General features: G+C 37.2%; 1 protein-coding gene across 1 annotated transcript; it reads right to left on the bottom strand.

Moving 5' to 3' along the window:
* Positions 1-11994, bottom strand: LOC107603005 (transmembrane protease serine 3-like). The gene is made up of 13 exons (XM_016295667.1): positions 11926-11994; positions 10572-10854; positions 10236-10358; positions 8851-8970; positions 8540-8663; positions 6538-6666; positions 4777-4823; positions 4327-4492; positions 2889-3058; positions 2685-2780; positions 2365-2492; positions 1314-1463; positions 1-24 (listed from the first exon to the last, which is right to left on the bottom strand). Exons 1-13 carry the CDS (start codon positions 11992-11994, stop codon positions 1-3), a joined length of 1629 nt encoding a protein of 542 aa, XP_016151153.1.
* Positions 11995-14861: the final 2867 nt, after the last annotated feature.

Below are 14861 nucleotides of genomic sequence, written 5' to 3'. Positions count from 1 at the left end.
TCAATGTTGCCGATCCTCTTCTTTCTGATTAAAAAACACACATTTTAAACTATTATTTGTATTTCCAAAAGGAAATATCAGCACTTACAATGCCGCGAACATTATTAGCAGCTGAAGCACACGGGCAGGTATTCAAAAACCATTATGATTTATCATATGGTTACATTTTGAATGCTGAATGTCCTATTGTGAGTAAATATATGATTGTGAAAATATAATATCGAATGTCTTGATGACTTAACAGCTAATACTGTGTCAAAGTCTGTGTCCGGTCTGCAGTTCAATGAACTTGAGAAAAGCTGAGAAGGCGCAGTGTTTAACAACACAATCACCGCTAGATGACTCTAGTGTCCCAAAAACCTTTTCAAAGGTCAAAGAGACCCTGAGGAACCGTGTCAGTTATTCATCAGCACAAACACAGTTAATGAAAAATAAATCAGAGTATCAACTAGCCAATGAGAATGAAGTTCAGCCCCGCCTAAGCTCCTTTACTTACTCAGGCCTAGTTTACTATGACTAGTTGGCCTGGTCATTATCAAAATATGGTTGGATTTGCCAGAAACAAAAACATTTTGTGCCTGAACAATCTCTTGTCTCTTCTATCTGGTATAACACTTCTCTAACTTATAGTTATTTATTTACTTATTTTTATTGAATCATTAGAATGTTTTTTATTTTTATTTAAGTAATTTTAATATATACTTTTTTTCAGAGTTATACTTTTGTGTAGGATCTGACTATAATCTTAATAATAATAATTGCATTTTGTTAATGCTTGCATTTTTCAAATATAAAAAAGTCGGAAGTACATCCAAGGTCAGAGTTCAAAGAGGCTGTTCAGATGTTCACATGGTGAGTTTCCCACCACATTAAAAAAAAAGTTATTTAATTAAATGTACCTTTCAGTAATTCAGTTGATTTACACATTTCATTTGTGTTGCATTGTTTTATTTTTGTGTGAAAGACTTTTATTGAACCAAATTAATGGTAGGCCTATAATGTATTAAATATATTCTAATCAATGATGTTTGTTTTGAGATGCTTTTGACACCATTGTGAAAAATTCATCTTTAATGAGAATTTGTCACTGGTGTTAAACCCCTTACTTAACAAAACAAAATCATATAAAATTTGAATTAAATTTAAAGTCAAGTCAAGCTGCCTTTTATTACTAATAATTTCAAAATGTTAATAAATACTTAGAGATTTTGGGAATGACAACTTAACAGAACTGATTTTCCAACCTTAAACATTTTGTAAATAAGGAAGTGTATTTTTTATTTATTTTTAGCAAAACTCTTTTTTATATATACCTCCATTTGTTGCTGAATCCATGTGAGAGCTTCACTTGTGCTGGTGTAAACTCCTGGTTTGTTTTTTTGTCCACAGCTCTCAGCCCAGCTGGCTGCCCCCACCAATGTCCACCCGGACCCCTGACAGGCCAGCGGCCCTCCGCTGTCCCCCTACAGACAGAAGACTAGGGGTTAAACTAAGGTGCAAATACATTTAAGAGTGGTTGTTTGAATAATGGCTATTGTACTTCTTTGTGATGATAATACACAGATGCAATACCTGACATGTTCCAGCACCACCCTCTGAGAATCCTGCACAGATGTTCCAGGAGGTCATACCAATGTTCACATGGTGAGTTTCCCACCACATTAAAAAAAAAAGTTATTTCATTAAATGTACCTTTCAGTAATTCAGTTGATTTACACATTTCATTTGTGTTGCATTGTTTTATTTTTGTGTGAAAGACTTTTATTGAACAAAATTAATGGTAGGCCTATAATGTATTAAATATATTCTAAGCAATGATGTTTGTTTTGAGATGCTTTTGACACCATTGAGAAAAATTCATCTTTAATGAGAATTTGTCACTGGTGTTAAAACCCTTACTTAACAAAACAAAATCATTTAAATTCGAATTAAATTTAAAGTCAAGTCAAGCTGCCTTTTATTACTAATAATGTCAAAATGTTAATAAATACTTAGAGATTTTGGGAATGACAACTTAACAGAACTGATTTTCCAACCTTAAACATTTTGTAAATAAGGAAGTGTATTTTTTATTTATTTTTAGCAAAACTATTTTTTATATATACCTCCATTTGTTGCTGAATCCATGTGAGAGCTTCACTTGTGCTGGTGTAAACTCCTGGTTTGTTTTTTTGTCCACAGCTCTCAGCCCAGCTGGCTGCCCCCACCAATGTCCACCCGGTCCCCTGACAGGCCAGCGGCCCTCCGCTGTCCCCCTACAGACAGAAGACTAGGGGTTAAACTAAGGTGCAAATACATTTAAGAGTGGTTGTTTGAATAATGGCTATTGTACTACTTTGTGATGATAATACACAGATGCAATACCTGACATGTTCCAGCACCACCCTCTGAGAATCCTGCACAGATGTTCCAGGAGGTCATACCCAGTCTGCGGCAGTCTCTGCTGGACCGTAACGGGATCTGAGCGGTATGTAGGGACACACTGGCCTCTCCTGCGCAACACACATATGTGCATTCTGAAGAGCCGACTGAATACACACTCAGAAAGCAATATAGTTGAAAATGTCTTCAAAAGCTGTGAAACGTGTTTACTACAAGCATTTGCACAAGAAATACCAGCTGTTCAACTTTTTTCAATTAAGTGCCCTTAAAAGTGTACTAACACCAATTGGATCCACACTCACCACCATCCACTATGGATCCCCAGCCTGAGATCAAACACATCTGTCCATTCTCAAAGCTCTCGCCATAACTGGGCAAACAGATGGGTGCTACTTGGTCTGGGAAGAGAGAAAATGGAGATATATTGTACTAAAACCATGATTATATTCCCATTTAAAAGTCTGTTATACAAATAATTCAATCAGTGACAAGAAGCAAATTCTTACCATTGAAAGACAGAGGTAGTTTAAGCTTTATTAGCGCTATGTTGTAGCTGATTTCTGCTGGCCTGTAGTTGGCATGGTAGATGATTTTCTCCACAGAGAGAGCTCCAGATCCACTCAATGGCTGGTCTGTTATCCCAGCATACACGGCCCATAACAGTGGCTGATCAAAGCTTTGAACAAAAAGAATCACAAATTTAAGTACTGGACTTATCCAAATGAGCCCAGTGCCAGTGTAAACTAGGCTGGATCAGTGTCAGATCAACATAAACTAGTCTCAACCAGCACAGAACCAGCATAAACCAGTCTGGACTGGTACCAGATCAGGATAAAAAAGCCTGGACCAGTATCATACCATCACAATCCAGTCTGGATGAGCACAGAACCAGCATAAATGAGTCTAAACCAGTACAAAAACAGTGTAAACCAATCTGGATGTGCACCAGACCAGTATAAACCAGACTGAATGGACACAAAAAAGCATAAACCAACCCTGATCACCATCAGTCCAGCATAAATCAGTGTGAACTAGCACAGAACCAGTCTGGACCAGAACCTTACCACCATAAAACAGTCTGGACCATCACAGAAATAGTATAAGCCAATATGGACCAGCACAGAACCAGTATAAACCAGTCTGGACCAGAACCATACCACCATAAAACAGTCTGGACCATCACAGAAATACCATAAGCCAGTATGGACCAGCACAGAACCAGTATAAACCAGTCTGGACCAGAACCTTACCACCATAAAACAGTCTGGACCATCACAGAAATAGTATAAGCCAGTTTGGACCAGCACAGAACCAGTATAAACCAGTCTGGACCAGAACTTTACCATCATAAAACAGTCTGGACCATCAAGGAAATAGTATAAGCCTGTTTGGATCAGCACAGAACCAGTATAAACCAGTCTGGATCAGCACCAGTCCATCATAAAGCAGTCTGGACCAGCACAAAACCAGTATAAACCAGTCTGGACCAGAACCTTACCACCATAAAACAGTATGGAGTCGGACCAGCACAGAGCCAGTATAAACCAGTCTGGACCAGAACCTTACCACCATAAAACAGTCTGGACCATCACAGAAATAGTATAAGCCAGTTTGGACCAGCACAGAACCAGTATAAACCAGTCTGGGCCAGAACCTTACCACCATAAAACAGTCTGGACCATCACAGAAATAGTATAAACCAGTCTGGACCAGCACAGAACCAGTATAAACCAGTCTGGACTAGCATCCAACTAGCATAAAACAGTGTGGACCAGAACCAGACCATTATAAACCAGTCAGGACCAGCACAAAACCATTACAAACCAGTGTAGACCAACACCAGATCACCATAAACCAGTCTGGACCAGCACAAAATCAATTTGGACCAGTTTTTTGCAGCAAGTCGACATGATATACGTGTGTATGTGTGTATGTCATACTCACTGGTACACACAGTGCGCAGCAGTGAGAATCCAGCGCTCACTGATGATTGATCCTCCACACAGATGCTGGTTCTGGTAATGCAGGCTGACCTGCCACGGGACCAGCTCAGACCTCGACACGTTCCCTCCCACAATACGACTGCGGACGGCTGGCCTAGAACCACACTCTACACCGCAACACACAAACTGGATCTGAGTGGAAAACTCACTGACACAATGCAAAAGTCACCAGTCTTTTATAACATATATAGCTGTTTGGTTATAGATGATTAAGTTAGGGAGTTCTGGGTGGTTTCTAAGTGTTTACTGACTAAACGTCATACACGATATTGCTGAGATGAAGTCTATAACTTGTGTGAGTGTGAGTCACAGAAGCAATTAGAGACTGTGTAATTGCTGTGATGTTTATCTTTAATTTTAAAAAAGAAAAGAAAAAGAAAAAAAACCTCACCTATACACTTGACAGCAGTCACTATACCAGAACTGCATCGAGTCTTTCTGGAATAATAGAAAATACACTTTTAGTGCCATCAATATCTTTCTATCTGTCTGAACTACACACATAGTTAACAATATTCAGGTTTCATTTCTATGCTTCCATTTATCTTTTTATTAAAAAATGCAAATCAACTCTCATTTCTCATCTCATTTCAGCATGGAAGACAGCATCTGCTCAAAACCTTCAGCTGCAGAGAATAAGGCCGTTCAGGCATTCATACATCTGAAGGTAAGAGATCTCACAGCTTTGGGACTCAGAGACAGTCTTGACTGCTTTATCAGGTACTAAAGACCCTCCTGAACATCTGTCTACAGAGGCACCTCAGATTGTTTGGAGTCAGTATTGAACAATGTGCCATGTAATGTGTCAGTCACTGGACTGATCTTATTTGACAGTCTTTGGCCTGAGTAACTCTTCTTCCGGCTTGAGTCCATTTGTTTTAGATCAAAGAAAAAGAGTGATTGAAATGCTCATTTTTAAGTTAAGGCGCAACTGCTGCTAATATTGGTTGACTACTTTTTAAAAATGACATACTGTTTTTTTTTTTTTTTTTATTTGAATGTTGCTTTAAAATACTACTTTAATTTATTCAAGAAAATTCAGCCGTGAATATGTTGTCTATCTTTCAATACACATTGTTATGTGAACAACTAATCTGAAAGTGTCACGAAGCTAAAATAAAGGCACAACATAAACCAGGATTTGGGAATTTGGCATATCACATGTTAATTTTGAATCAGACATGAACAAAAAAAACACTCATGGAGTCAACTGTGACCTTAGTCTCAAAGACTCTGAACAATTCACTGACTTGATGAGTCTGATTCAAAACGCTTAGCTTAGAGTAGCTCACCCAAAAATTTAAATTTGCTGAAAATGTACTCAGCCTATAGCCATCCAAGATGTAGATGAGTTTGCTTCTTCACAGAAGAAGTACACAAGATTTAGAGAAATGTAGCATTACATCACTTGCTCACCAATGCAGTGAATGGGTGCCGTCAGAATGAGAGACCAAACAGCTGATAAAAACATAACAATAATCCACAAGTAATCCACACCACTCCAGACCATCAATTAATATATTGTGAAATGAAAAGCTGCATGTTTGTAAGAAACCAATCCATCATTAAGGTGCAACTGTCTATTTAACTTATTTAACTTGAAACCGTTGCTTCTGGCCAAAATATGAGAGCATAATCCATATTTATTACAAAATATTGTAATATTTTGTTTATTACAAACACGCAGCTTTTCACTTCATAAGACAGGACTGGAGTCGTGTTGATTACTTGTGGATTATTGCGATGTTTTTTTCGACTGTTTGGACTCTCATTCTGACGGCACCCATTCACTGCAGAGCAACCATGGGTGAGCAAGTGATGTAATGTGAGCGAATATGAAACGGTGTTGGGAATCTTTTTGACTGACATTAAAAAGAACCAGTTCATAGGAGTCCTTTGTCCGCTAATCGACTTACTAGTTGTTCTTTGCAGGAGGAAACACCGGCACATGCTCTAAATATATGATATCTGATGAAACCTCGCATTTGGAGACACATTTTCCCAATGTAAATATTTAATTATTTATATTTTTTACATTTGTGACCATTTAGTTCAGTCTGGAGCCATGAAAACTACATTGTCAAACAAATGTTTTATTTTGGCAGGGTATATTCGGGTTGCTTTGTACACGGGAGTATAAAAGAAGGTTTACCTGAGGTATGAAGAGTTTTGGATCTTGAAGTTGTCTTTAAGTCCTGTTTGGTTGATATTAAGAGCCACTAGATTATTCTGAAAGACTGCTTCAATGGAGGAGATGGGAACATCAGTAGAGTTCACGTAACTACAATCAGTCAGAGGAGAACAAAAGAGCAATCATTAGACAAATGACTGGAAAAAGGTTTGAATCGAGTGTGAATTGGCTGTAAAATCAAAACAATTACATTAAAGCTAGAGCACTGGGTTCTTTCACATTGATATCATTTTATAGTTATTAAATGAAAAAAAAAATATATATATATATATACCCAACACAAGTGCAATTTCTCTTTCCCTCTTAATTTCACCCTTATTTACTTTCATTCATAAGCGGTTACTTCTGAAAAAAGGAAAGCTATTGACTTTAGCTGATTGGTTCTCTTATTAAGGAGGTGTGGCTGGAGGGATGGTAATCAGTCATTATTTTTGACCAAAACAACTACTAAGTTCAAGTGCCCAGATGCCTAACATTAAGAACAGACAGACCTCTGAAATGAAAAGACAGACAGAAGACTGCAGATGTTAAATGGAACTTGACCTAGTTGAGGTGAAACAGCATTTGCCGTGATGATTTTTCTTTCTTTCATTTAATGGCAGACTGATTTTAATTGGATTAACTATGCAGATAATGAGGCCACCAGGAACAGAGGCTCATTATTATTCGTAGACACCCACACAGTGCAAGAAAACACACTCACACAAGAAAAGTATCACCATATTTCTGTGTTTAAAAAGGGGAAATCCCTGCTTTGCTCTGGGAAATGACTTTTCCTGAAATAGCGGGCATGACAGATGATCATTTTGGCTCCGTTGTTAGTCAACGGACATGAAGAGAATAATTGCAGACCCAGGATCTGAAGTTACTGAGATTACAGTCCTGATCTTTCACAGCTGTCCCACTGAGCAGGACACTGACGGCTGATACTGTAAATAGCAGAACACTATGAAAATTGCACAAAATTTGTGCTTCCAAATTCATTAAACTGTAACAGAATGAAAAGTTTAAAATATTTTTTATATTTCATATATTCCTCAATACCTACTAGGGGGTCTTGGTAAACTTCCAAGAGCTACAAGGTTTAACTTAAAATGAGACAAAACAAGCATTAAAATAAGCTTTAATAATAATAATAATAATAATAATCAAGATTAGGTTTTTTGTTTTGTTTTGTTGTGTTTTGTTGAAGACCCGCCTCCCATGGTCTTGGAAAACCTGGATATAAGAAGGAATTTAAAAAATGTAATTTCTAGACCTGTCAAAGTCATAGAAATTAATAAGATCTCACAACTGAAATCAGTATTATTTAACAACCACTGAAATATTTTATTGGGTGTAAATTGTGAGTAAATTATTTTTAAAAAGTCCTTTTCCTTAATCTTTATCCAGTAATTCACAAACAGCTGGAAATTTCATTAATTCATTGTTCAAAGAGAGTAGGAACCCTGAAGAACATTCGGCTCTCGAAACCAGAATTTAAAAATGTACAAAATGTCATTTATTTTAAATTGAATAATTTTGTATAGATTATTTAGTTCATTTTAATCTATTAACACTATTTTAATTTATTGGGGGGGGAAAGCAGCTTTATCATTAAATCAGATGAAAAAGACAAAAATTGCACACATCCAGCAGGCAAAAAGCTCAATGTGGGTGCTCAATCACAAACATCTGAAAAAACTGGAGCACCAGAACTCCAAAAGTAGAAAAATAATTTAATACCTCTTTCAACCATCAGTGACATTTCAAGCCATATGTTCAGATGAAGAGCTGTTCACTGTCAGTGTTGCTGTACATGTATTCAATTATTTTTTTTCTACTTTTGGATATCTGGGGAGCCACATTTTTCACATTTTACATCTATACCAGATAAATATATTTGCCTAATGTAAAATGCAATCCATCTGCCCCAACATTTAAATTAGAAAGATTCTGTGTAGTACATTGTAATTCTTCATACCTGCTGTATCCCAGTTGTCTGCAGGCTACGGAGCCCAGATGAGAATCCCAGCCCTCAGAGCACACAGTCCTCCATGAGCCCCTACTGAACACCTGCAGCACAGAGCTCCTGCCACTCACACGCACTGAGAGAGAGAAAGAGAGAGAGAGAGTTACGGTCAGGTTTTGAGGATTTTGAAAGATCTGCTCATGGGGATAAAAAGGGTGTCGAAGTTGACTGTCACCAGAAACGTGTACTGAAACAATAAATAGGGTTGATTTTGATTTCATGTTGATTTTAAGGTCAAGAATAGACAGATAGCATCAACCCACCACAGTTGAGCTCATCTTCTCCATCTCCACAGTCCTCGACTCCATCACACACAGCATTTCTGCTGATACACTGAACCAATGACAAACACTGAAACTTTCCTGAGCAGCTCTTCAGACCCACTGGAGAAACAGAGAACAAATGCATGATGGTGACAAACACACACACACACACACACACACCTCTCTAAAAAAAGTTAAAACAGCCATCTGTTAGCAGTGAGCTGTCCTCATAGAGCAGGGTGGAGCTCATTAAACATTTACTCAGGATGAGTTTCATTAGTAAGGAGGATACTTACCTTCACACCTACACACACACACACACACACACACACACATGTTGGGTTTTCATGTTTTATGGGGATATTCCAGGCATAGATATAATGGTTTTATACTGTACAAAGTGTACTTTCCCTAAACCTACCCCTCACAAAACTGCATTTTTAAATTTTCAAAAATCTTTCATCATTCTGTATGATTTATAAGCTTGTTTCCTCATGGGAACTAAAAAAAAGTCCAAATGTACTGGTATTACTATCCTTCTGGGGACATTTGCTCTCCATAACGTAGGGAATACCAGGTACACACATACACACACACATAATTTCCTGTCATGGTGGGGACTTTCTTTTGACTTCTATTGTCTGTATACTGAGCTAATGATATTTCCCTTTCACTAAGCATAAACATTTTTACCCAAATTGATGTTTATACCGTTTGACCTGCGTAATATTTTGTGGAAACTGCCATACATCGTTTGTTTAGGATTATTTAATGAATAGAAATATAATTTATTTAAAATATAAATATTTTTTAACATTGTAAATGTCTTTACTGTCACTTCAAATTAATTGTTAGTTGTGTCCTTGCTGAACAAGTGTTAATTTCTTGAAGAAAAAAATCTTACCGTTACCTTTTGAATGGTAGTTTAACACAGTTTCCACAAAATATTAAGCCGTTTTATTAAATAATAAATTGTATTAGTAAATAATAATATTATTAAACGATATTAGCTTATATTAAACAGCTTATTATTAGTCATATTAAACTACTCTCAACACTGACAAGAAGAAATATTTCTTGAGCACCAAATCAGCATATTAAAATAATTTCTGAAGGATCATGTGACACTGAAGAGGAATAAATTGCATTTTACCTTTTACAATTTAAAATGTAATAAAACTGAAATAAACAGTCACTTTAAATTGCAATATTATTTCACAAACAAACAATAAATTAATAAATATCTTACCAATCCCGAACTTAAGACCATTAGTGTACACATATACACATTTATATAAGTATGTCCAAAAAGCTGGTTTGGTCAGATTTAACTAACCTCTGGGGAACATTTAGTAGCCAAATTATAAGAAAACACACAGACTCACCTCCCAAACCTATTCCTAGAACCAGAATCAAGACAATTAGCAAGCCCAAGATGATGAGCAGAGCCAACAATCTGCGAGACGCATACGGCCAACACAAAGACTTCAAGTCTGACAGTCTTGCTCCTGAGAGACAGAGAGAGAGAGAGGGAAAGAGACGGGTCAATATAATCAGTCTGCTAAAGGCCAGTGGTGCCAGCGGAGTAAAACTGATTAGATCACTTTTAGCACCTTAAGTATCTGTCCTTTAACCCCTGTGTAATTGGCCGTGTAAACCACGTACTGAAGCCATTTCAGATTGTACTTCCACAATGTGACACACCAAGAAAGCTTGCTTACCATCCAAGAAGGGCTGGACCTTGATGACGGGCACACCTGGGCTGGGTGGGATCTGAATGTTATGGGCTTTATACACAGGCAGTGGAGCCGACACCACAGTGGGCAGCTCATCGGGGACGTGAGGGTCCTGCGAGTCTGGGTCGTACAGGTGACTGGAATGGCTGTTTTGACTGCTGAAGGAACTCACATTGAACGTGGTGGGCGTCTCGACTACAGGAAGGTCCTCTTCTGTGACCGAGACTAACTCAAGAGCACCAGATTCAGTGCCGTCCTCTACCGGATTCTGAGATTGTGTGAGAACAAAGACAAGTAAGAGACACTTTTAAATTATATGAAGGGATGCATGACCAGTTAAAAGTTTGGAATAATTTTTTTTTTTTTATGATTTTGAAAGAAGCTGCATATACTCATTAAGGATGCATTTATTTGATTAAAAATACAGTAAAAACAGTATGATGAATACAACATTCAAAAGAACAGTGTTTATTTGAAATAAAAAATCTTTTGTAACATAAATTTCTTCACTTTTGTGCACCCTTTCTGAATAAAAGTATAAACAACTGTTGTCAATCATGTGATCATGTGACAAGCGAGTATAGGCCGATGAAAATGTATCTTTGCCATCAGAGGAGTAAATTACATTTTGAAAATATATTACAGCAGAAAACAATCATTTATTTGTGTATTGTGCTGTATTTTTGATCAAATAAATGCAATCTTGGTGAGCATAAAGAGAATTATTCCAAATGTTTGACAAGTAGTGTGTATTTATGAAAAACAAACAATAATAATAGTAGTAATAATAATATTAATGATGATGATGTTTTTGGTGATGCTTAAAATAAAAATGTTGAGGTGATCAGCAATTAAATAAAAAGAGTCTTGTTAAAAGACTTAAATTCTTGAAAAAAGAAATGCTGCTTTAAGTTGTTTGGCATAATGTATTATTGTTTAGCATATTAAAAAAAAATGTTTTTAAATATTAGTAATAAATGTCCACCAAATCCATTTTGCTGTGACTAGAAACCCACAGGCAGAAACACCTTTAGTTAGTTAGATAGTTAGTTATACAAACCAATATCTACTTAAAACTTTGATATTTACATGAAAAGGCATGCTTCATTAAAAAAAATGTTTCAGGATTCAACTAAGGACCAAGTTGTACATGCAAGTGTATTCATTGCTTAATGACAAAAAAAGCGAGCGCATGATGGATAGCATGACACCGGAGGAAATTGTGTGAGCTGCTGTGATAGACCAACTTTGTCAACCTTAATATAATTTAAAAGTGTCTGAAACACAAGGACACCCGCAAACACTCTGACATGAAATACTGCTGGTCATGCTTCCTTACCTTCTGCTGTCGGCTTCCTTCCTCTGAAACGGGCCGCTCCGTCTCTCCTGCTGTCTGGGAAGAAGCCATGACTCCGCTCTCGTCCTCTCATCTTCACTCCATCTTGGATGACAGTGACACCGATCCACTTAGGAAGTGAAAAAGTGACGTTGTCAGTGGGAATCCAAGGCCCACGGTCTGTTTAATCTTTGTCAGAAAGAATGAAGAATGAATTATATCCAGTGAGTCCAAATCCAAGCAACCGCCTGTGAAATTAGCTTTTGAGAAATTGAGAAATGAAGGGGCTAATTTGAAGGTGACTTACTAGAGAGCTACAGATCTGTCCTTCTGAGTGACTTCATATCTTATTCTTGTTCTTCCCTCTCTCTCTCTCTCTCTCTCTCTCTCTCTGCCACACCTGCTCTTGAGCTCAAAGTGACACCTGAGCAGGTGTGCAGCAGTGTTTTGTCATGTCACTACAGCTGTGGATCAGGTAATGCTGGACAGTCTCAGCTTCTGAGGTCCGGTTACACTGAAAGGTCAGGCAGGAGCGCCAAGCAAGAAAAGGTCATCAGTCTTTTGGCGGTTCCCTAATTGAACCTCCAGGACCCATAATTATATTAATCAAATACCGTGCAGTGTCTAGATATATGATATCTGAACCAAAAAAATAATAATTTAAAACAACTTTTATTTAAACTTTTATTATGGTACTGAAATATTTATTATTATTATATATATTCAGGTACTGAAAATTAATTTTGCTATTTTTGTGGGGCTTAAAAGTAAAAAAAATCTAGGTGTTCAGAGCTTTTCCACTACTCTAATCTTTAGCAGAGACTGAAATTCTTTTAATAAATGGTGAAAATACCCACAGTTATATTCATTATATTCATTAAGGACACTGGAGTTTCTAGATAGATTTTTTTTTTAATTAAAAATCATTCAAATGCAATTCAAAAACCTCTTTTATGAACTTATTTTCAATTTTTATAAATTTGTTTTCATATTTTTGGGGGGCTTACAGTAAACAATATCTAGGTTTTCAGAGAATGGTGAAAAAAAAACGATTTTGTTCATTAAGGACATCGATGAGTTTCTTGAAAGATGTTTTTTAAAATATAAAAATACACTGAAATGCGCTTGAAAAGGAAAAGCAAAAATATTTATACATAAAAAATATTTATACATAATAGTAAAAATAATCAAAAATGTATACATAATAAAATGCAATTCAAAAACCTATTTTATAATTGAACCATTTCAATTTCTGAAAATTCATTCTGATGTTTTTGGAGAGGCTTAAAAGTAAAAAAAAATGTCTAGATGTTGGGAGATTGTGATAAATGGGAAAAAAAAGTCTTGTTAAAAGACTGGAATTTTAAAAAGAAAGAAATGTTTTTTGGCATAATCTATTACTGTTTAGCATAATAAAAAAATAAGCAGTATAAGGCTCTATTAGTAATAAATATCCACCAAATCAAAGCCAGCGTTTAGTGTAATGCAGGAAGCTATTTTATTGTGACAAGAAACCCAGGCAGGCAGAAACACCTTTAGAGTATTTAATCAATCAATGAATAAATGTTTGAAAGCTTAATGATTAAATTGTACATTCAAGGTGTAATGAAATGTGTTTTAGTACTTTTAACTTCATGGTCATAAAAAACAAGAAATCATTGGATTTGTTCAGGTCGTTCATTAAAAGGGTGACACAGTAAACACAATGTGTCATTACATCAGTCTAATACCGAGAACCCTTGTTAGTTTTCCGTCATGCTCTGAGAGCTGTATCTGGTGTCGTGGAGTCTTTTTTAACGCTGTGAGTCAGTGTGTTTGTTAGATACTTTAGAACTTGCATGTGATTCTGAGACGTAAACATGCACTGTCGCTTGCTCACCAGCAGATGTCGCTAAAGTGCTTCAGTGTGTCACGCATCATTGGTCGGGCTTTTAGGCAGCTGCTCACGAGTCAGCGCCTTCTCGGTTGTTACGGGTGAAGTGGGCTCTGATGCAGTGATGATTCACACGTTTGTGTGATAAAGGAACCGAATTTTGTGCGGTTATAATCCGGTCCTCCCTCTCTCGCGCGGAGTCACGACTACTGGATAATCTGAGAGGCGTTTGACTCAGCAGCCATAGACTGACAGAAACAACACCGTGACCAATGAAAAACTGCAGAGGCCAAGTATATAGCCTAGTGGCATTTATAGTTTCAAAACTTAAAGGGGTCATATGATGCTGCTAAAAAGAACATTATTTGGTGTAATGAAATGCGTTTATGCGATTTAAGGTTAAAAAAAACACATTATTGTCCACATACTGTACATTATTGTTTCTCCTCTATGCCCCGCCTTTCTGAAACGCGTCGATTTTTACAAAGCTCATCGGTCTGAGAAAGCAAGGTGTGCTCTGATTGGCCAGCTGTCCAGTGCGTTGTGATTGGCTGAATTCCTCAAGCGTGTGACGGAAATGTTACGCCCCTCACCATACTGTGATGCCTGCAGCAACCACATGTGAGGACCGCTTCGTCCACGGTGAAAGCCGATCCAGCGATCCACAGCGTGAAGTTGATATATTTCCTCAGCGACCAGCTCAGATCAGCTCCAGACATGACGAATAAGCGGATATCGTCCTCTTTTGGAAGACCAAACAAAGTAGTTTCGCTTTCACAATGAAGCACACAGCGCCTTCACGACATGGCGGCAACAACAATACTACAGCGAGAATAAAAGTTATGCCTTCTTTCTTTGCTTCAACATTTGGGCGGCGTTATGCAAATCTTCCCACATAGTGAGGTAGATATGTGGGGGCGTGTTAGAACGAGACAGTTTAGGTAGGTGTGGCTGACTCTTAACTTTTATAAAGAATATCTCTTTGGGTTTGAGACTTTAGTCTTTGCAACTTTACAGATCTTCTTTATGCACCAAGAGCTTGTAACACTCCAAAGAGAAAGGAAAA

Source organism: Sinocyclocheilus grahami, unplaced genomic scaffold (assembly GCF_001515645.1).
Source record: "Sinocyclocheilus grahami isolate Dianchi unplaced genomic scaffold, SAMN03320097.WGS_v1.1 scaffold339.1, whole genome shotgun sequence".
In the NCBI taxonomy this organism is placed as follows: Eukaryota; Metazoa; Chordata; class Actinopteri; order Cypriniformes; family Cyprinidae; genus Sinocyclocheilus; species Sinocyclocheilus grahami.
The sequence above is the reverse complement of the archived record's forward strand: the minus strand, read 5'-3'. Positions and strand labels throughout refer to the sequence as shown.

Bases quoted from the DNA above. Each gene is read 5' to 3' on its own strand.
- LOC107603005 (XM_016295667.1), bottom strand. From the start codon at position 11,994: ATGGCTTCTTCCCAGACAGCAGGAGAGACGGAGCGGCCCGTTTCAGAG. The intron at 10,855-11,925 runs GTAAGGAAGCAT...ACACAATCTCAG, and splicing joins AAGGAAGCCGACAGCAGAAG to AATCCGGTAGAGGACGGCAC. The intron at 8,664-8,850 runs GTGGGTTGATGC...TCTCTCTCTCAG, and splicing joins AGAAGATGAGCTCAACTGTG to TGCGTGTGAGTGGCAGGAGC.